General features: G+C 39.7%; 1 protein-coding gene across 2 annotated transcripts in view; it reads left to right on the forward strand.

Annotated features, from left to right (window-relative positions):
* The first annotated feature begins 2,213 nt into the window (after nucleotides 1-2,213).
* The window catches only part of col11a1a (collagen, type XI, alpha 1a), a 66,132-nt gene continuing 46,771 nt past the window's right edge, over nucleotides 2,214-21,574 (forward strand). The window contains exons 1-9 of one of the 2 annotated variants that reach the window (XM_085361955.1): nucleotides 2,214-2,328; nucleotides 6,822-6,986; nucleotides 7,315-7,528; nucleotides 9,754-9,916; nucleotides 16,372-16,494; nucleotides 17,119-17,211; nucleotides 18,295-18,393; nucleotides 19,814-20,120; nucleotides 21,280-21,329. In XM_085361955.1, the coding sequence (XP_085218081.1) occupies nucleotides 2,214-2,328; nucleotides 6,822-6,986; nucleotides 7,315-7,528; nucleotides 9,754-9,916; nucleotides 16,372-16,494; nucleotides 17,119-17,211; nucleotides 18,295-18,393; nucleotides 19,814-20,120; nucleotides 21,280-21,329 (1,329 nt within the window). Of the gene's footprint in view, nucleotides 2,329-6,821; nucleotides 6,987-7,314; nucleotides 7,529-9,753; nucleotides 9,917-16,371; nucleotides 16,495-17,118; nucleotides 17,212-18,294; nucleotides 18,394-19,813; nucleotides 20,121-21,263; nucleotides 21,330-21,574 lie in introns of both variants that reach the window. The other variant, XM_085361956.1, reaches the window with a different exon arrangement.

Raw genomic sequence — 21,574 nt, forward strand, 5'->3', positions numbered from 1 at the left:
ATAGGGACCATGAAACAGTTAAAACGTCATTAAATGGATGTCAACTCTAAAGTCCACCTCTAATGTGTCACTTTAACTATACATGCATTTTGCATACATTACACCCAACAGATTAGGCACATAAAGCTTTCTGGCACTACTTGTATTTAGCTATCTAATATTTATAACAACATAAATAATCACTAAGTACAATTATTTGGTTGCGCCCTATTTCTAAAACACAGGGGAGAATTTGCTTTACTTATTGTCCAACAGGAAATCAAACCAGCCTTAAGTGTGCCTCAATGTCCCCGGGGCTACCATCTGCTGCTGTCACCCTGGCATCTTTGAACTGTACTGTAGCTGATTCACTCACCCCAACTTTATCTCCTTTGAAGTGCACTTCTGACTCTAAAGCAATAAAAATAAGTGAAAATACACACAAAAATAAGATTCTTTGCCCTGAAAGACTTGCCAATCATGCAAATTTCATTTGACCAGATGTTTTATTAGACCAATGTAGCAAAGTTACGTGCATGATTTACATCTGATCAGGAAAATAACAATAAAAACAGTTAAGATCCTACAAGCTAGATACATTGACACCAAATGTGTCTTAAATTTTTAACTGGAACAATTTCTTATGAACCAAAAAATAAAATTACACTCAGGATTAAGCAGACCTCCAAAAGAACCCATGGACGTCACTGGAGCCCACTTTTCTTGAATGACTGCCCCTGCTCTGTGAACCATGCTAGGATGAGATGTAGCATGAAACCATCTCTGACCAGACAGCTATTCTTCCCAGCCATGGATTCGGTCACTGGGCACTGGGACTAGCATCTGATACGATTTGGCTGGGAGCTGGCTGGGCTGGCCTGGGAGGATGAGCTGGCTGAAAAGACAGAGGCTGATCAGAGCTCTTGCCATCAGTGGAGTGAGCCAAAAGACATACAGATCTGACTCCTAAATCCTGGAATGCTTCAACTTCATTCAATTACAAGTTAAAGTTGTTTAAAAGAAAAAAAAAACAAAAGAAGGTAACTTGCCTTAGTGTGTTGTGGTCCAAGAAATTGAGGAAGTAACTCTCTGTCTTTCTGTCTTTTTTTTCTTTCCTTTAAAAAAACTTTAAAAGCAAAATGACCTAATCACTGATCTAGAAAGCACAACATAAGGTTTATTGGCTTTGAATAAGAGCATGGTGTAAGTATAAAAAAGCGATAACATTAGCAAATAAAATGAAATGTATCTTCAGGTTTTGTTGTTATTTCTTTTTTTAGTTTAACTACACATCAGGAGAACATTACCCTTCATGACCAAAAACAAACAAACAAACAAACAAATAATATTCTGTTAGCTTGTTGAAGGTCAGTGTATGACTAAAATATTCCGTAGGTCTAGTTGGTCTGGATGTTTATGAGGCATAACATCAAAACATTTATTGATCTCTCATACCCCAAAGCAAAACATCTGCATTCCTCTAATTTATTCAAGTGTTTTCTTTCATTCCACACCCGCAGGACCTTTCAGGATCGGTTTTCTTTTCCTTTTTCATGTTTCTGTCCACGGAAAATCCTGTTGATTAGTATTTGTAGTGATGTAAAATATTGAATCCTCAGTGACTCTGTAGCACTGTCTGGTGTTTTGTTTGATTCAATGGTGCATTATAATTCACTACTATTATTTTTGAATGGTGTATAAGAAAACATTGTGGATAACAAATGATGTAGTCTCTGGTGAATTGTAGATATTATCAATGTTACCGAACATCCTGCGTGCACAGTTTTCCCAGGTCATTATGAGCTGTGTCAGAGTTTTCTTTCATGAAAAGCGCTCTGAAGAGACTTCGGGGGGGCGCACAACAAAGCCAATGGGTGGACCCGAAGGAGAATTTCCAGCCCCGTGATTTGCTAATCGGGGGCTGGTTCACTTGTCATTTCCCTGTAATCCTTGCTCTGGTTTGTGGAGCTCGCCCAGCCCTCCTGTCCGTGGACGCACCAAGTGTACCGATTGCACTCTTTGCGTTTTGGATAAAGCCCGACTACCTTCACTGTGAAGGCTGGGCACGGTACAGGAGGATCAGGGCCTCGTTGTGGCTGAGAGAAGAGGCTTAAATTCGTCACATATGGCTTTTTTGTAGGACAGTATCTATCATTACTTGGGATTGTGGAAGGGACGTCAGTAAAAATCACTTAAGTCGCCCAGAAGTTTTATACACTTGTGGGCGCGCGACCATGGAGATGCAAAGGTGGTCCACAAGGTGGAAAACGAAAAGGTGGCTTATGGATTCCACTGTAACCGGATTCATCACTATAACCTTGGTTCTACAGGCTGCTAATGTCAGAGCAGGTAAGATTACTAGGTCCCAAACGCCTCTAATAAACTTTGTATTGCCGAAAAGGGGACGGTGTACGGAACGCCGACTGGATGGCAAACCTAGGTAACTGATGATGGAGATTGGGGGGTGGGGGTGTAACATACTTACCTGGAGAAGGCAGCGTTATGCTCGCATCGCAATTAGACGTGTTTTCCCGTTTCACAAACAAACGAGTCACAATAAGGTGAGACTGCCCCATATTTAGAAGCCGATGAAAGCCGAACCAAAGGCACCGCAAAGGTGTGCCCTGTTACTGCCACTGTGAGGAGAACCGTTAAATACTTTGAGACAGGCGGCGCAGGTAGTGCTCGTGAGGAATCGCTTGAAATGCGTGTATTAGTTGATCAAAATCCCGTTAATTAAAGCAAATTTTACCTCGTGCTACTTTTACGCATGAATGAAAAGCGTCTGCGGCAAATATGAAACACATGGCCTAATTAAATTCATCCTAAGCCGCTGGTATGCACTTATAAAGATCAGGAAACAGAGCATGGTGCTTTTTCTCTCTCTTTTTTGTAAGATTCACTTGGGCAAAAAGAAACCTCTTTGTTTGAACTGTGGTCCCCTAGGTGGATTGGAACACGGTTAGCAGGGTGGGCTTTTCCAGCCAGATGGCACTGGACATTTGTCGGACCCTGGACTTTGTTCACTTGTTTCTTACAACTGTTTAACTGCACCACTCATATCAGAATGCAGTTCTTTACTTCATGCCTGGCTGAAGATATATTCAACAGTGGATTGGTGTTTAACTTTGGCCGTGATCTGATTGCCAGTCTCATATTATACAGTGGGTGAAATTCTAACGTGTGAACGTGTGGAAAGATATTTAATTGAAGGTTCTTGGGCACAAACATTTTGACGTGAAAGTTGTGGTTTGCGGAACAGCAGCAATCGTTTCATGAAATCCGCTTTTATGAAAGGTCTCAGTGGATCTCCGACCTGTCAGAGCAGAGTGCAAATCAACTGTCGGTGTGGGTGCTAAAAGTGGTCATGCAGGTTCACCCTATCTCCACACTGCCCTGGTCCACACCAAAGCCCAAAAACTGGCCTGTGCATCCCCCCTCCCCCTTGCCACCCACCAACTTTGCACTTAAAGGTTTGGTCAGCTGCAGGACAAGGCTGTGTTGTGTCCGTGGTGGGAATGCTTCCTCTCTAAGTATTGAGCAGTTATTTGATGATGGTCCTTTTTGAGCTTCCCTATGATTTAAGAGCCTTCAAAGAGCAGACCTGCGTATGGGCCTAGCCTACCATTACAGCCACAAGTGACATGGTTCAGGATTACATGGGTCTCACATCTTGGCCGACAACTCTGTAAGGACTCCTTGTTTAAAAAAAGGCTGTTGGAGATAAACATGAACTTCATAGTGATATTTGTCCAATACCTGCAGTTTGTCTAGTGGGTTTTCAGTGGTAGACTGAAAGCGTGTTCTGCAAAACAAGAAATAAATGCAGTTTAATTGTTTCACTTGATGTTGTGCAAATGCAGGGGTTCATGATTACGTTGTTGTGCATTTATCTACTTCACACAGCATTTTGGTATCATTTGTTGTGTTAAAGTACTACAGAACCTGTTAAATTTGATGAAAATTACTGAATTTATGGTCTAAATTGAAAATGTACCGTTTAATAACTAAACAACTAGAGACATTTTTATACAATTTAAATATCCTCCTGCAGACTTTGTGCTCTATGGTCCTAATTTCTTCGCCACTCTTTATGGCAGTAGGAGCTGTTCCTGTAGGGTGCCCTCTCCATCTAGCAGTGTACAGACACGTTTTCTCAGCCCCTGGGGCGTAGGCTCAGATGTGCATTCCAGCAGACAAAGCTAGCATTTCCAGAGTCTTCTCCTTAAAATGCCCAACTGTGAACAAGAGCTAATCAGCTCCTTGCTGGACCTTTGTCTGCTGAAGCTGTCACACATTTATTGTTATTGTCAGTTCATTTAGAGATTTAAACACAATGGGGCAAACAAACCCATATTTCCATATGGAGGCATACAGTAAAAAGAGATAGTGTGAGGAAAAGTAAAGTGAAGGAAGAGGAGTGGGGGGAAATGCTTTGAAAACTGGGTTGGTCTCAGTGAAGTTTCTTTGGTATGACAGCAGCATAAAGCCGTCTTGTTTTAGCCGGCAGCGTGGTGGAAGTTAAAGGAAGCAGAGAGGGAGAGTGGGGGAGAGGGGCTATATATATAGAAAGAGAGAGAGAGGGAGAGAGACACTCTGAAGATGTTATTAGAGTCTCAGGGAGCTGCAGGTGAAAAGGTCCTCTTCTATTTACCAGCCAATTTTACATTTCTTTACCTTAAAAGACAAAAATGCTGAAAATGAGAAAGTGAGTGTGGGATTTATTATAGGAGTGTTATGTACAGTTTAGTTAGAGTTGAGAGTATTTGGCCTCAGATGTGAATGATGATATCTTTTGGAACATGCAGTTTACAATGATGTACACTTGTGAACATGACAAATAAATTAAATCTGTCCATTTTGATGTCTTATGGCAACAAAGCTTTATATTGCTCCTCCCATTCTCCTCTTTCTCTATAGTTTGCATTATCATCCACGCAAGGAGTGATGAAACAACAGAGTATTTAGCAGCTTAGGTACTGGTTCCTCCTCCACACTAAGGAAGGTCCATCCTGAGTTCTTCTCACAGCTATGTGGCCTATTTACTTAGCCTTGAGGGCAAACACACCAGCTCATCAGATGCACTCTTTTAAAATCTGTGCACACTCATTTGGCCACCTTGATGGATTGGCCAGTATTGACGTTTTCACAGCACCACTGTATGAGGGTCGTAGCCTGGCCAAATTGGCACATCTGGAACATATGAGTCCTGGAGTCTGAACTGAAAGCGACTCTGCGGGAACTCACAATAAGCTCCTCAGTTCACGCTCCAAAATAAGTAGCTGCTTCATCCTCACAAGCTACAAAAATGACCATGTTGTCCTTAGTGAGGGTATTCCCACAGTCACGGCTGATAATGCTCTCAACTTCGCATTTATTTAAGATGTTTTTAGATACTTTGCCTTATCTTCCTTTGAGCGTTTTGTTGAAATGCGAGTGAGTTAATCAGCCAACACAGATTTTTCTTAGAGGGATCTATTAGCGGTTGGTGTTTGTGAACGGCCTTGTGACTTCTTCAGATTTCAAAGTTCAAAGTGCACCAAGTTTAAGGAGATCAGCTCTCTGCTAGCATTTTGACCTGTTGTGACTATCTAATGATCTTATACAAGCCTTCTGTATGAGAGCTGCTAGTGGCACATTCAGTATTCAGTTGTAGATGTTAAGACAGGAGCTTGTTCCCAGAGCACATGCTTCTCCGAATGAATGAAACATGCTCTTTCTTTTCTTTTCCTTGCCATTGCTGGAATGTTAACCAGAAAGTGTTGAGATCGACATCAGTGACTTTTTTTAACATCCTCTTGTGTCAAGAAGTTAGAGAAATACAAGAGTTATTTGACCTCAACATGCCAACCATAACAGCGGCTTGAGAGCGATCAGAAGAGGCTTACTGATGCTTTCAGGCACCTTTGCATGCTTCCGCTCCAGAAAAACACATTAGTGTTATTACATCCAGCAGTCTGCAGTTGTATTGCCTGATTTATTCAGATACCGCTGTCTGCTTCATGGAGTAAACTGAGCAACTGTCATTTGAGCATATTCAGGAGTTAAACTCATTTGTCTATAAATAACGCTTGCTGAATTTATCCATCAAATATTTCACATTTTTATCAGACCTTGGGCAGGAAAAAAAAATCTTCCAGCTGCTAATGGCCTATATGGCCAATGTTGGTATATATACATATGGTATATGTTGCAGTTGATGTTTTCCCAACCTAATGTTTTATGATGAGACAGTGGTCTGAATAGAAGGCATAATTACAATGCTTTCCCATGGGAGTCCATTTGCACCCACATAGGCTCCTTTATGTAAAGCACATCAGATTGAAGAGTCTTATCAAGGTAAACCTATCCAGGTGTTATAGAGCTCGAATTCTGTTGGTGCATTGTTCATTGGTATGCTTGGCTTAGACATTTCCTGTCAGATGAGATTGTAGAGCCTGGGCAAGGCCACATTTCCTAATTTAACTATTTATTGTAAGAAACTGAACTCCACATTTAACCAGCATAACACACATATTTTTGATAAAAAGCCATAATTTATAAAAATTTAATTTAACATTAGGTAGAAGTCCTGTTAGTGCCCTGCATTTATTTACAAGCACAATGACATGTTTATTTATATAAAAAAAAAATGTTAAAAGCCCCAACACTCATCATTGTTCCCTTAATATCTTTGGACTTTGTTGAGAATGCACCTTCACTTTAGCATACTATCTTGATGGACTGCGTTTTATGTTTCCAACCTGAATCGTTCATGAGGTGGTTATGAAAAGGAAGCGCACCTTCATGTTGCCCACAGAAATCGCTGCAATAACCTGATGTTTTCTTTGCCTTTTAAACAGCAGAGCCAGTGGATGTCCTAAAAGTATTAGCATTTGAAAATTACCCCAAAGGAGTGACAAAAACAACAGGATTTTGCGCAAACCGAAGAGCATCGACGCCAGATACAGCTTACAGAGTTGCCAAGGAGGTCCAGATCAGTGCCCCCACCACACAGCTATTCCCTGGTAAGTACCTTTAACCTTAGACTGCTATGTGCAAACTGCTAGTGACTGCTTTTATCACGACATTAGGTGAGCATGAGAAAAACATACCATGCAGATATTCCATGCGCCTTAATATTTTACCAAAATTAAAAGCGAGTAATGTCGCATCATTATAGTGTTATTATTATTGTAATTCACTGTGATAAAATGAGTATTTACTGAGAACGTACTAAAAATATTTATTGGTAGTTATTTATTACTTTTGAAAAGAAAAGTGATGCTGGGCGAAATTAAATTTTATTTATTAGATCATCTCAGTCACATTAACTTTTCTGTTTTGACCATGCAGGTGGTGTTTTTCCTGAGGATTTCGCCATCCTAGCCACAGTGCGTCCCAAATCTGGCATCCAGTCCTTCTTGCTGTCCATTTACAACGAGCAAGGAGTCCAGCAGCTGGGCGTGGAGGTTGGACGCTCACCTATCTTCCTGTATGAGGATCATAATGGCAAGCCAGTCCCAGAGGAATACCCCCTGTTTGATGGTCTTAACCTTGCTGACGGAAAGTACGTCAGATCTCGAACATTCACTCACGTAGTCACGTATTCGAACACATGCACAGGACCTCAGAGGGAATGGGTGTGGAGAGTGAAGGGTGTTAAAATGCAACATGGGGCAAAGGAAACATGCCAGTGCTTTGGCATTTTGCAGCACTGAATAGTTTTGAACAAAGTGATCCAGCATTTATTTATTGGTGCCAGTTTTGCTGGACTATGCGTTCCTATAATGCATTGAATGCTATTTTAATCAGCCTAAAAATAGTTTAATGACCATGTAAAGCTAAATATTTTCTGATTCCCACTGACTTGTTCTTTTTAATAAAAGTGAGAAAACAACCCAGATCTTCCCCTTGTTGCGCTGCAGGTGCTCATCACCGGATTAGCCATCTCATCAGGGGTCTGTGGGCATAGAGACAGGTCAGAGACAGACACTGGATTATTGGGGCACAGCAGGACTGCTATGGACAACCTGACCTCATCTATGAACTCACTGCCTCTGCTATTTTAGAGACAGAGGCAAGGGGCAGTACCAGAAATACAGGCCTCTTAACATTTAGCATAAACCTGATTATCTTCTCCCATGTTCAAAAATCACAAAATGCTCAGTGGGAGTTTTTAGGTCACTGTCAAGAGTCCATGTGCAGGGACAGGCTGGGGATAAATAATCAGAAAGGCTGCTGTGCTTTACAGTTTCTTCCAGTGTTATTAAAGGATTTTGCACTTGCTGAACATGCTGAACTTTAGAAGGAAGTCAGAACCCAGTCACAATATTTTTGTGCTCTAAATTGGCTTAAGATGAGTTATAGTATATATGCTGTTATCATAATAGAAATAAGCTTGACAAATCCTTGAAAAGTCAGCAATAATGCTGCTTCGTGAGCATTTTTCAGCAAATGAAAGATACTCTGAGCCGGCTTTGTGCTAGTCTTGTAGGCGGTTTTGCCCATTATGTGCTACTTGCTTTGTTAGAGAGTGCACTGTTTTTGGTGGAGGACTTTCCAGCTCAAGGTCTTGTTTAAAACTTCAGTGGCTATAGCTGCATGCATGGATGGATTCACTGGTACTAGCAAGCAGACACTCAGGCTGAATAGGGAGGTACAATGATCTGCTATTAATGAGGTAAAAAGGAGCATTCTTTTATTTAGAAAAATGGATAAGATATGATGCAACTTAGTTTTGCCATAATTACACTTTTTAAATATGATTTATATAATAATATGCTATTTCAAATATAATCTTACCCCTCCGATCAATATGCACTTAAAGTCTGAGAAAACTGACTGAAGTCAACGATTGCTTTTCTGCCACATAAGGTGACAAATAGTCCTTTGTGCCGTAGTGCTTATCCCAGAGAGTGTTGCACATTTATTTTTCTCCAAGCTCCATTTCCTGCCCTGGAATGTGTCTGTATGACTTAGCTGATATTCAAAGACACATTTTCACTTTTGGTAACACAATTGACCACGCAGATAAATGAATTATCAGAAACAGTTATATCTGTGATTAAAAAAAAGGTCTTTGATTGCTATCTTAAGTTAAGATGTTGTCAGGTCTCATCTTCCACCTGTGAACAATGTTTTGACTGTCTGTCTCCTGCTCTGGCAAGGCAAGCCTTCCTGGATCTTGACACACACTTTCCACAATGTTCACAACGTCTGTCATGCTAAGTAACCCAGAAGGAGGATTAAGTTTGGAGTTTAATGAGTGTAATCCCGTGTTAAACAGGGCCAAAGTGTGGGGGCAAGAATGTGGTCCAGTGCTGCCTGGTATGCAATAGCCCTCAAGTGCAGCGCAAATGGTGCAGAGGCAAGGAAGGTGTCAGACTCACGTGTGACCCCAGTTAACCCATTGCATCGATGGCGGTTGTCGATCAAAATATACCATAAACACTGGAGCATGTATTGTAATGAGTATTGTGAATTTCTTTCTCCTTGAGTTGTGTTGTGAAGCAGTCAAAGTGGACTACATACTGTTAAAGTGCTGATGTTGTTTTAGATTATGATTAAATTAAATTAAATTAGATATCCTAATTTGTACTTGACACCTATAATAATATTTTTTAGCAGCTATCTGCTGTGTCAAGGCCTTTTTATTATGTGAGAATTCCCACAGCAACAACATGCAACAACATTTCAAAAATGATTAAATAACAAGCAGTTAACTTATTGAACTTTATAGATGTTTCCTTTTTTTCATTTATTGCTTTTCTCCTTGTGTGTGTCCTTGATTAGGTGGCATCGTGTAGCCATCAGTGTGGAGAACAAAGTGGCCACTATCATTGTAGACTGTAAGAACAAGGTCACCAAAAACCTCCCCAGGAGTGACCATGCCTCCGTCAGCACCGATGGCATTACTGTGTTCGGCACCAGGATACTGGATCAGGAGGGTTTCCAGGTAAGGTTGTCAACGTGGTGGATTGCATATGTACAGTGTTTGTGATTGAGTTTTCTAATCTGCATTTTGACACATTTGCTTTGTATTTTGGCACATTGTTTAGGAACCATGCATCTGCCATCTGTGACTGAAAAAGTAGAAGTTTAATCCATTACTGTGTGTATTAAATGCATTTTTCCCTTGTTTAATTTGAAAGAGTATTTACTGTCTACCCAGTTTTGAAAGTGCGTTGTTTAGTAGGTTATAGTTTAAATCCCGCTGGCACAGATCCTTGTGATCCTGACAACATGCGTATCAGATATGAGATATCTGAGACCATTTGAGCTTTGTCGCTTCTCATTTTCAGTAAAGCTACCTTGTGGCAACTTTAACATTTGCTGTTTTATTTGATCTTCCCACAGAAGAATTTTCCATAACTAAGGGATATTGAATATAAATCGAATACAAATCTGCTTTGTTCTGCTTCAAACTCCCAGACTGTATGAGTAACTGTCTGGGAGTTTGGGTTTGTTACCATTTGTTCGTTCAGTGTGATGTTTGTTCTGCTTTGAGGCGCAGGTCATCCAGAGGTTGATGGTGGCAGTGGGTCAGGCAGACGTAAATAATGACAAACAGAGGCTGAATTGTCATGATATTTATGGTGAAACATAAAGGTCACTGGGTGGCTGCATGAGAACTATTTTGGACTGAGGTTTGCCTAAGTGGTACAGACTAGATTTACTGCCTACTTTTACTTTTATTTAAAAAAGTAACCATTGCAGGTGTATATTAAAGCATATATTTATGTGGATGATTCACTTATGTATTTTAATATATTCCACAAAGATGAGAAAAGATAAAACAAAGACATCAGTGTCTAATATATAAATCCAACATTAAAGACCTTTAAAAGCTCAAATCAGACACAAAGACATAGACAGCACAAACAGTCACACCACTTCATGTTATGAGAACATGTTTGCTTATCCTGTTTACGTTTATAAAGCATTATTTTGCTTTTTATGTTGTATATCCTGATTATTTTTGTGAGAGCCCCTTAAAAAGGATTGTTCATCTCAAGTGAATAATCTTTCTAAAAACATCTAAAAAATGTTTATCAGCTGACAAAACCAGATTGTAGTTTATGATCTATGATGGCCGACTTATTCCTATTTGTTGTACTATTTTTTTAAACGTTTATAAGCAGATTTGCTTTCACATATCCTGTCAGTTTTGATTAGATTTATGGGAGGGGGGGGGGGCACTGAGGCCCGTGTTTGTATCAAACAGTGTGTCTAGTCAGAGGCTGGCAGTGGAAGGGCTGAAAATATGAGCCATAAGTCACCTAACAGGATCTTCTCTGTGTAGTTTTTGGAACAGGTCTCCTGTCTGTTCTCTGTCCTTGCGCTCTTCAGATATCCTCAGTGCCCATTGCATGCTGGGATGTACAGTAGAGGGGAAGGAAATACCTCGACCTTTTACATTCATGCCAATTTTTTTATAATGAGAGATGATGTCAGACCTCCCCCTGATGTTTTGATCTTTTTTTTTTTTTTGTAAAATTGGTCATTGCTCGAGTTTTATGAGATTTGACCTGGTAAAAATATAACTATGTATAAGAAAATTTAAAAAATGTTTTGAAATGTAAGAAATACAAAATTGCCAGTTTGTCCAAAAGTTTTACTTCTCTGTTAAATGAGTAGTGTTCGATTTATAGGGTTAGATAGCACACATTGCTGTTATGTGTTTCTTTACTCAAATTTTGGAATTTATTTTCCCAACTTCACCTGCATTTTTCATAAATGTCTATTCATGCAGTACCTGCCTCAGGTTTGAGGCGACCACCATGGCAAAGGGATCTGGCTTAGATGAATGGGAGTCTTTCATTGAGCCTTCAGGCCTTCTTAGTTGCTCATCTCCTCCCCTCCCTGCATACTCACCCATGCTCACCACCCCCTCCTCCCACTGTATCCTCCCTAGGTTCAGGCCTCCCTACTGTGTTAAACGAGACTGTCTATTCATGCCTGGTGAAAACACTCACACATATACACACACATATATATATATGTATAAATGCACAGATATATCACTTTGCCTTTTGAGTTCTTTTTCTTACTTGCGCATTCTAGTGTTTACTAGGATTATAAATCACATATTGTTGTAATTGTTGTATGAGGCTGTCTAATTACAGCTGACTGTGGTTAGACTTAAAGGTATGTTGCCTTTGGCTACAGTATGTCAAAGGACACATGCTGATGATAAATTTGGCCAGTGATAACTTGCCTCTGTATTTAGAACTTGAAGTAGGACTTTAACTGAGAGAGAAAAACAAACAAATAGCTAACTGTCACAGAAAAAGGTGACATTGCTGCATGCTAATGGTTCAAAAAATAGATGTTATTTCAATATACCTCTCGATTCCAACAATTTTACTATGCGTGGACCTCTTCCATGTTTATTTATATCCCAAGATGCCTTGTGGTTAGGATGAGGTAGAATGTAAAAAAAGATATATGTCAGAATTTGCCCTTTGCAGATCACAAATATGATTATTTTCCAGGTTTATTTCTGTCACTTTGTGCTACATAAAGTATAAGACAGATGCAGTTTTTCCAAAAAAAACAAACATAACTTTTTATTAGCGACTCCTTGACTTAACTAGTACATGTTAACAACGATCCGTGAAATAAACAAAGACATGTTTCAGATAATAATGTAATAACTGGTAAATTTATTTGAAAATTATAATAATGTTCTTCGTAACTGCTTTGACCCTGCTTATCCTGATTAACTAAAATTAGCATAGCTTTAATTTTAGTTACTTTTCCCTTGTTAGATTCTTTAACAGATCCATTGGATGTGTGGGTGAGGGTGATTTAAGTGTCTGATTACATTTGTTATGGTATTTGTTTTTGTGACAACAGATGCGGTTTACATTGGCAAACTTTGTGTCTGCACACACAGTGAAGAGCTTCCATGCTAACGACATGTTAGCATGTGGCTGTGAGTGCTGTGAGCGTGCACACGTGTGGATGTTGCGCATGCCTGAAACAGACCGCCTTGAACAATTTGGAAATCAGTTGATTGTGGTCCCTGGCTGGTTGATCAGTGCATCTCCGTTTCTTAGTCTTGTATTTTGCTTTAACTTCTTTGCCAAAGCCCTTTGTGAAAGTGGATTTTTTTCAAAGGCATTACATAACTTTACTATTTTGGTAGCATGGGATGCTTCACAAGGTGGATAAAGCAGGTATAGAGTAGCAAACTGATTTCTACAAGGACTGACAAGTATCAGCTGTTGATCTTAGTCCCACTGCTCTTATTCATGCCCTCCCTTTTCTTATTGACCTCTAACAGTGCAGTCATTAATGTATAACCTCATGGGCTTGCTTCCATGCTGCACAGAGGTATTCTGTAGCCAGGAGGGGCATATTTTGGAGTTCTGGCTTTACTCCAAGTTGCTTTGGCTTTTTTCACCCCTTTTTTTCTCAGCAGTCCACATTAGAAGACAGGCTTAGAACTGTGGTGTAACTCTTCCCAGGTGTTTCCCAGTACAAAACATCTTTTACCATCCCAGCTGCTCTCTCTAAATCCCCGTCTGTCTCTGGAGCCCTCATGGTGTTACTTTCCAGATTTAATATTAGTTTCTCTCTTACCTTGTCTTGGTTTTGTGGTTTGGCTCTTGTTTGTAATGCAGGTCTGCAGCAGTCTTATTATTTACTGGAAAGACATTTTAATGAACCGTTAAAGGAAGAAGCTGTCTGTGGGATTTCGGTTTATACCTGAGAGATGAAAGAAGAACTTGGCAGGTATATTGATGATGAGATGATTCATATAGATTTGCTTCAACATTTATCATCCCAGCAGTCTCCAAGAATAAAATCTTAAATTTAATTTAAAATGTTTTTATCTATTAAAACTTTACTGGTGTTCTTGATTGTGAATGCCCATCTTTGATCATTTTTTTTCTAATTATAACTATTGTTGAATATGTTGGTCATGACGCAGTCAGAAGTTTACTAATTGTGCTGAGCTGGTTTTGAGTGAGAACACCATGTCTCCACAACCTATTTGTGTGCAGAAGGGTGGCTCTCAGACGTGGACTAATTACAGCTGACTCAAATCAGGGTTCAAGCATTCACTGTTGGTCTTATGGTGACACATGTGAGGTAATACATGTCAGCTTGATTCAGGAGAAAGCTTGATCTTACCTTTTTTTATTGAGTCCCCTCCCCCTAAACACTTGGACTGAGGCACACACAAATCTCTTTCCAGGCTTGATTTATAGCTGTTCAATGATCATTATACAAGTAAAATTTTGATTTAATGAACAATATGGCAAATGTCTTCAAATGATAACACAAGTTAATTTTTTATTTGTAAATGTATACACAGACAGGTATGTTAAATCAAACTAAACAAAAAGACATCACCCTTAAGCTTTATAAATGTGTGTTTGGGCTCTGTGTCTGGCATTTTGCTGCTATTGTTTGTCTCCATTTGTGTCCTTAGAGGGAAGAGACCGGACCTTGGTACTGAGTGGTTACTAAAAGCTTAGTTGTGTGGTATCTTTCAGACACTGTGGGTACAGCTATTTAATTGTCCCACTGTGCGATCCAAGAGTGTGGCTACTAAAATGTAATATATGTAGTGTAATGACTTGGCATGAGCAGAAATGTTGTGACTAGCCTAATAAAACAGAAAGTTTGAATTAGGCATGACAGATAAGATCAGATGTTTGGCAGTCCAAGGAATGGAGCAACTGCAGTAGCTAGAAGAACCAGAGACAGAGAAGATGCTTTCTATGGTACATCAGATAGACTTTTGTGTGCAGTTGCAGTGTGTTTAACTTTAAACTGACAGTATGAGGTTTAATTTTTACAAATGCATTCCTACATTCAGAAACATAGGCAGGATTCTCTGGACTGCCAAAGTGATGCAGTCAAACACGATGCGGATGGATCGTTATACACGGAGCAAGCCCTAACACATTGATGTTTATTCTGAGGTACATGTCAAGGATTCCATAGATCTGTTTTTTTAACAAAAGGAGAGTTCATGCATGCACACACAAACGTGCACACAGACACACAAACACATTCTCCTGCCAAGTTTCAGCTTCCTTGATTCCTCTTCTGTCTGACTTCCAATACTCTGTTCTGCTCTTCCACCTATAGTGCCTCTGCTGACACAGATATGTTGGGATTGTACCTGTGAGCTGCCTCAGATCCAACACCCTTCACCCAGCCATTGGTTCAGTGGTGGTGTAGCGTGTAGATGCACAAAGTCAGTCTGCAGAGACTCAGTTCAAGCAGTTCTAGACGCCAAAGAAAAAAACTGTTTGATTTGGCTATAAGACCAAGGGCTTGGCAGTGCTGGAGTGGTGTCAAGCGTTGCGGTATCCGGTCACACAGTAAACATTCATAAATCATGTTTGAAATCTACCTTTGTTTGTGTTTTAGGAACTTAAAACTGTGTGCAATACAAATTTTGCTTAATTGGTTGTCTTTATTTAGTGGTCAGCTGAGCTGTAACACAATTGCCTTTCGACACTCACTACAATCGACTTTATGGGTAAACATGTCGTCTTGTGGGTTTGCTAGGCAAATCAGAAAATACTGAGTTTGAGTCAGATAGCTGACTTGTGAACAAGGATTCGAGGGGAAACAAAGATTCTTGTGTTTGCTTTTTACGTACCCAACATTTTTGGCAAATATGTTTTTTATTTTTTGAAGTGGTGTAAAAAAGCTGTGTGCTGTGGCAGGATATGAAGTTAGAATTAAATGATCAAAACCACAAATGACACTTAAATTTTATTTTTCTCAATGTATATTCCCTGTGCACATGTGATAAGGCATATGTGGGATAAAAACAGAAATACTGCATTGCCAGGATTGTTTGCATTTCATTTTCTTATCTTTCGTTCACTATAGTTGTTGTACTGAGTATAAAGTCTTTTATATTTATAGTAAAACACACGACTACACCAGGTGTTTCTTGTGTCTTGATGATACTCGTTTATTTATTTTTCCTGAGGTAAAATCCAGTGCTGATAACAATAATTTCCCAGTGTCTGAACTCGGTTTCCTCCCTGCGCCTTGTCGGTGTGGATTCTGTGGTCTGTGCTTCAAGCTGTTTAATCATACAAGACTCTACTCTGCCAGACTCTATAAGTGTCTATAATTTAAGATTTTCATTTATTCCACTTTACACAGTGTGTGTGGATGTTGTGTGAGTCTGTGAGCAAGATGAGGCATGACCCTCATGCCAGTAGGCCTGGGTACAGCATTGCCTTGTCAGGGAGGTAGTGATCAGGTTTCATAATCCTTTAGGGAGTTGTCAGTACTAGTAATATTCATGCAAATTAACATGCAACGAAATAAGGATTTCAGATGTTGACTGTATATTTTTAAAGCTGGCAAAGAAATTCATGTGTGGTAGAAATTTGCTTATTTTTTCTGTTTTTCTGTTTTCTGCAGGGGGACATCCAGCAGCTTCTGATTGTAGAGGATCCCAAAGCAGCATACGACTACTGTGAACATTACAGCCCAGACTGTGACACTGCCCTCAGCGATTCTTTGCAGGCACAGGAGCCAGAAGAGGTCAGGCAACCACCAGGGAGGGTGGTGGAGATTCCACAAATCAACCATAGTAGCTAACATAAAAATAGGAATATAAACTAAACTGTGACAGAGGAGGGGCTTAGATGTTTTAAAGCCTTAATTACCCTTCTTTTTATATTTTAATGTATTAAAATAAATTCGATATTGGGAAATACTCCCCAGGGTAAAGTGCAATGCTTTGACTTGATCTTTCACTGTTTCACAAACCTAAAGGTTTATGATCCTGGAGAATCAGTTCATCATTTGCACTAGAGTGATGCATGCTGACATACCGACAGACATGCAAAGCTGTTAGGATTTAATAATCATGACTAAAACTTCTACTACTACTGCAATGTTGTATTTTTGTTGCAGACTATACAAATAAGGAGTAAAAGAGTACTGATTGGCTGATTTTCCATTTGTGTTCAGTACAATACAGATATATTTATCCAACACATCCATGAATTCTCGGTTATCTAACTGTTTGCTGTTTAAACACATCGGATGATGAAGCTGATTTAAATTATGTGTGTCATTTTCTTGTTGAAAGAAGTTGAAAGAAGATGTGTCTTGCTATTGCTAACATGAAAACCTCTCTCCCTCCTCTGTCATCCTCTCCAGTACACTACTGATGATTTAGATTACTCTGTGTTTGATGAGTATTCAGAGGGAACGACAGAAACCAGTCCAACCTATGATGATTTTGAGCCGCAGGTAAATGGAAAAAGCGAAGGACAAGATGTTTTTGCGCTGTCTCATTTAGATTTTGGTTCTTTCGTGTATTGTCTCCGTGTCCCACTGTTATGTTTACATTCATGTCAAAGCTAAAAAGGTCGACTTGCCCTGCGACATGAAAATATTGAGATCATGCCCTTAGTGTGCAGTACTGCAGGTGTAAATTTGAATGTGGATGCAAACATACACAGTGTGCTAGTCCTGTCTTGTCTGTCTACAGCCTTCTCTTGGAATGCCATCTGCTTTAAGTGAATTTCCAGCATATCTTTGAAAGTACTGTATACACTGTGGAATATCAGCAACTCTGTACTCTTCTGTGGATTTCATATCTATGCATTTATTTATTTGTTTTTTGTGCGCTTGTGCCTGACTGTGTCCTAAAATCGTTCCTGTGTGTCACATGAACAGCTCAGTCCTTGATTGTTGTACAGCACCCTGTTCTACCCAACTGTCACGCAGTAGTATTAACATGATCAGGGCTCCAGTTGCAGCCCTTTTTAGTTGATCTGCATGAACAATATGTAAAGTGATACGTGCAGACCAAGTACTGTGTATCCAGCTGCTTCTGGAAACACAATTGTATTGAAAAAATACTGTACATCAATCAAGGAGTGTGGCTTCAAATCATTTCCATTTTCCATTTTCCATGTTTGGTATTATTTATCACCGTCACCTCTTCCAGAGAAAGAAACGTAGTCTGTCCTCGAAAAAGAAGATGACCAGAAAGCCCCCCAGTAAAACTAAGCCCAAGCCCTTAAAAGCTAAAAAGTATTCCACTAAGAAGAAACATCAGATGCCTGGCTACCAGGCTACAGCACCGGAGCAACACCGAGGCGATATTAGGGTAAAAATTCATTTCGAGATTAGAGAACATCCCATCAAGATCTTCCCGCCCTGAATTCAGAAGGGAAAATCTGTGATGGCAGATTTCAGCCTCGCTAACCTTCTCAGTGTAGAGGTAGCAGCGACTTCAGTCAGCTTGAGAAGACCTCAGCAAATAACCTCTAGTCTGAGCTTTTATGCTAACCTTTATTCTTCTTTGCTTTTTTCAACATGACTCAGATAAACAATTTAGAAGGAGATTACAATACAGACATTGACTACGGAACTGTAGATGGTACTCACACTCAGTCCCCCTTTGCCACGAGTGGACCCTATGAGGTAATTTTCAACTCACTTCTGTGTTAGTTATTTTGGGGAGTATGAACCAGGATTTTACCCAAGGAAGTGCCTGGTATGATATGACAAAGACATGGAGATTCAAGTCAGTGAATCTCTGTCTTTTGACCTTTGAATTGATGGACAGAGGATAATTTTAAATGCTTAAAAACAAAAATACACACACACAAACACACAAACATATATATACATATATATTAGTGCTGTCAGTGTTGATCTCATAAAAATTACGCTGTAACCGCATTAACGCGGCAAATCTCCATTAGCGAGGATTGCCCCGTTTGTGGGGCTGCACGGCGTCAACGGGTTAGCTTAGTTAGCTCGTATATATACATATGTGTGTGTGTGTGTGTGTATATATATATATATACATATGTGTGTGTGTGTGTGTATATATATATATATATACATATGTGTGTGTGTTTGTATGGCAGAAGCTGTGTCATCCAAAAATACTGATTGTAAATTATTTAGCAGAGATTATCTGCTAAACAAAAAATAAAATTTCCTGTTGTCCATCACAACATGAGCCTTGTGTTGGTCACTATTTGTTCTTATTACCTTGAAAAGAACTATGATCAAAAGGCTTAACGCTCACAGCCAGCTATGACTGTGCATTGTATACTGCAGTTTTTGACAAAGTTGATGTGATTATTTTAATGCTTAATTTGCCTAAATGTCCACAGCAAGTGTAATTGCATCCACTTTGTCTTGCTCTAGAACTAAATCCACAGCGATCACCACTGTGTTTGAAAAGCACTATTGTGCCAGGTAATCGTGGTTGTGGTGAAAATCGCTGTGGCTAAAACATTTTAATAGAAATTGATTTGCTAATTTTGATTTTATTTGCGTTTCAGTTACTTCACTTCAAATAATTTGATGTTTTTGCAAGTTGCTGATGTCTTTAGTGACATCTGTTTGAGCCTTTCTTTGCTTTTTGCATCAGTATGCCATTTACAGAACGGCCATACGATGAGAGAGAAAAGCAGGCTCGGATAACATCAAGCCTTTCTTTATATCTATGATTGCCAAACTGATAATGATTATGTTTTGTTATCATGGTAACACTTTATTTATTCCTTTTTTTCTGGTATAACAAGTAAATTTATTGAAATACATATATCACAGTACTTGGCTGTAATGGAGTGATATATTGAAGAGTGAAAAGAGTGTAGTTGTTTTTCTCACATTAAAGATAATCTAAGATTGACAATATGGTATTCAAAATAAGTGAAGTGTTACCATTTCTTTTCTTTTCTGCATTTCCTGTTGAATGAACTTGCAATTTTCTTTAATAACATCTTAAAATGGATTATTTTACCTCAGTCGCTTAACTAACATTGTCATTTCCTTGGTTGCTCACTATTATCCCCACCCCCTTGGCTTGGTTAACACATGAAAGGCTGAGGAGGAAGATGTTGTCGGTGCATATGTCACCGAGGCCACTCACGTTGCTCCAGAGCCCACCGTTGTTGCAGAAGCACAGGACACCTTGGATACTGGTGCGGACGCATATGACTTTAAGGAGTATGACCTAAACCAGTATGACTTGGGCGAGGTTGACAGCAGGTTGTATGATTATGGGGCGTATGATGAGTATGGCACAGCCCTGCCTAAACCTGAGGCGACCTACGATGATGAGGTGGGGCCTGGGGTCGCTGCTGAAACCGATGTTTCGGAGAGTACTGTAAGTATCACACCCGGACCTGGTGACTGACGGGTGTGCGCATGAACAGCATGCATTAGAGACTCTGTGTGTCGTGGTTTCACTTAGTCCTTCAGTGCACGTCTTCTTTGTTTGTTGCTTGGCATGGGAAATGCGTCATTGACACGTTAAGTGTGGAATCAGGTGATCTGCTGCTGTTTCAACAGTGTGTGTCTGGTGATTCAGCGGTCATAGGGACTATGCATGCATCTATTTCGCTATAGTTTTTGTTATTAAGGTGGATTTCTATTTAACATAGCACAGACACTTATTCCATACACATCTTTTAATCAGTGTATGCTGACCCAGCCTACACCCACTGATACCAAACAAGGCCTATTGCACCTCCCTACCCACCTCATCTTTCAGCAGCTGGCTGTGATCCCTCCCTCTGCTCGTCTCACTGTGGACTGCAATTAGCCTATAAATCGTAGGCAGCTGTCTGCATAGTGCACCCACACAGTTGTAAAGAACATGCAGACTTTACTAATCAACAGTTTGTCACAGTATGTTATTTAGTCAGTATAAAGACCATATAAATTAACATAACTCCTCATTTTGTGTCTATGTTGGAAAATTTGGCCCCAACTTTGTGCTAAATGTACACAACCAGACTCCATTAAGTGCATTATGTGTCTGTGCGCCTTTGGGTATTGATACTGTAGAATGTTAAGATGAGGCCTTATATGCCTTTTACTACCCATCTCACACACAGCTCACCCAGACTTGCACCTTCTAATCTCACCACACCTTCTCCACCTCCATAAGGAAGAACTTACTCATATTATACATTTGTTATGTTCAGCTACTCGTGTGTATTTGCTAAATTGCAATGTTGGAAAAATAATGGGAAATAAAATATACTAAATTTACATAGATAACCGCTGGTATGTTATATTGGGTGATCATTTATTAACCACACTGCTCAGTGACGATGCAATGACAGCACGACTCCATTTCAAGCATGCAGAGGTCCGTTGTCGCTCATGAGGATTACCCTTCTTCTTTGTTAGTGTTTGTTAATGTCTCGCTTTGTATTATCCATGATTTACTTAGTCTAGTGCTATTTGTACCTGTGGAGAATAACTGCTCCATGGTTTAGCTTTACATTTATAAAACTGCCTCCACTTTTCTTGCTTAACTGCAGGTCGCTGGTTCCGTAGCAGGCTTTGGACAGAAGGGAGAGAAGGGCGAGCCGGCTGTGATTGAACCTGTAAGCTCCAAAAAGTCGATAATTGTCCAAATATTATGACTTATTATCACTTTCCTGGTACACATATTTTTTAGAAAAATGTTATTCTCAGAGCGAGCAGTCTCACTTTTATTAGAACTTTAAATCATATTAAACCCAAACGAAATAGTGACAAACCCAAACCACAGTTTTATTTATATACTTCTTTAAAGATCCCATTGCAGTGCTATCTAAACATCTCCAGAACACAATTTTTTCCTATTATT

This window comes from Diplotaxodon limnothrissa, linkage group LG9 (genome assembly GCF_057381915.1).
Source record: "Diplotaxodon limnothrissa isolate DT_005_m linkage group LG9, D_limnothrissa_male_GT1.1, whole genome shotgun sequence".
Lineage (NCBI taxonomy): Eukaryota > Metazoa > Chordata > Actinopteri > Cichliformes > Cichlidae > Diplotaxodon > Diplotaxodon limnothrissa.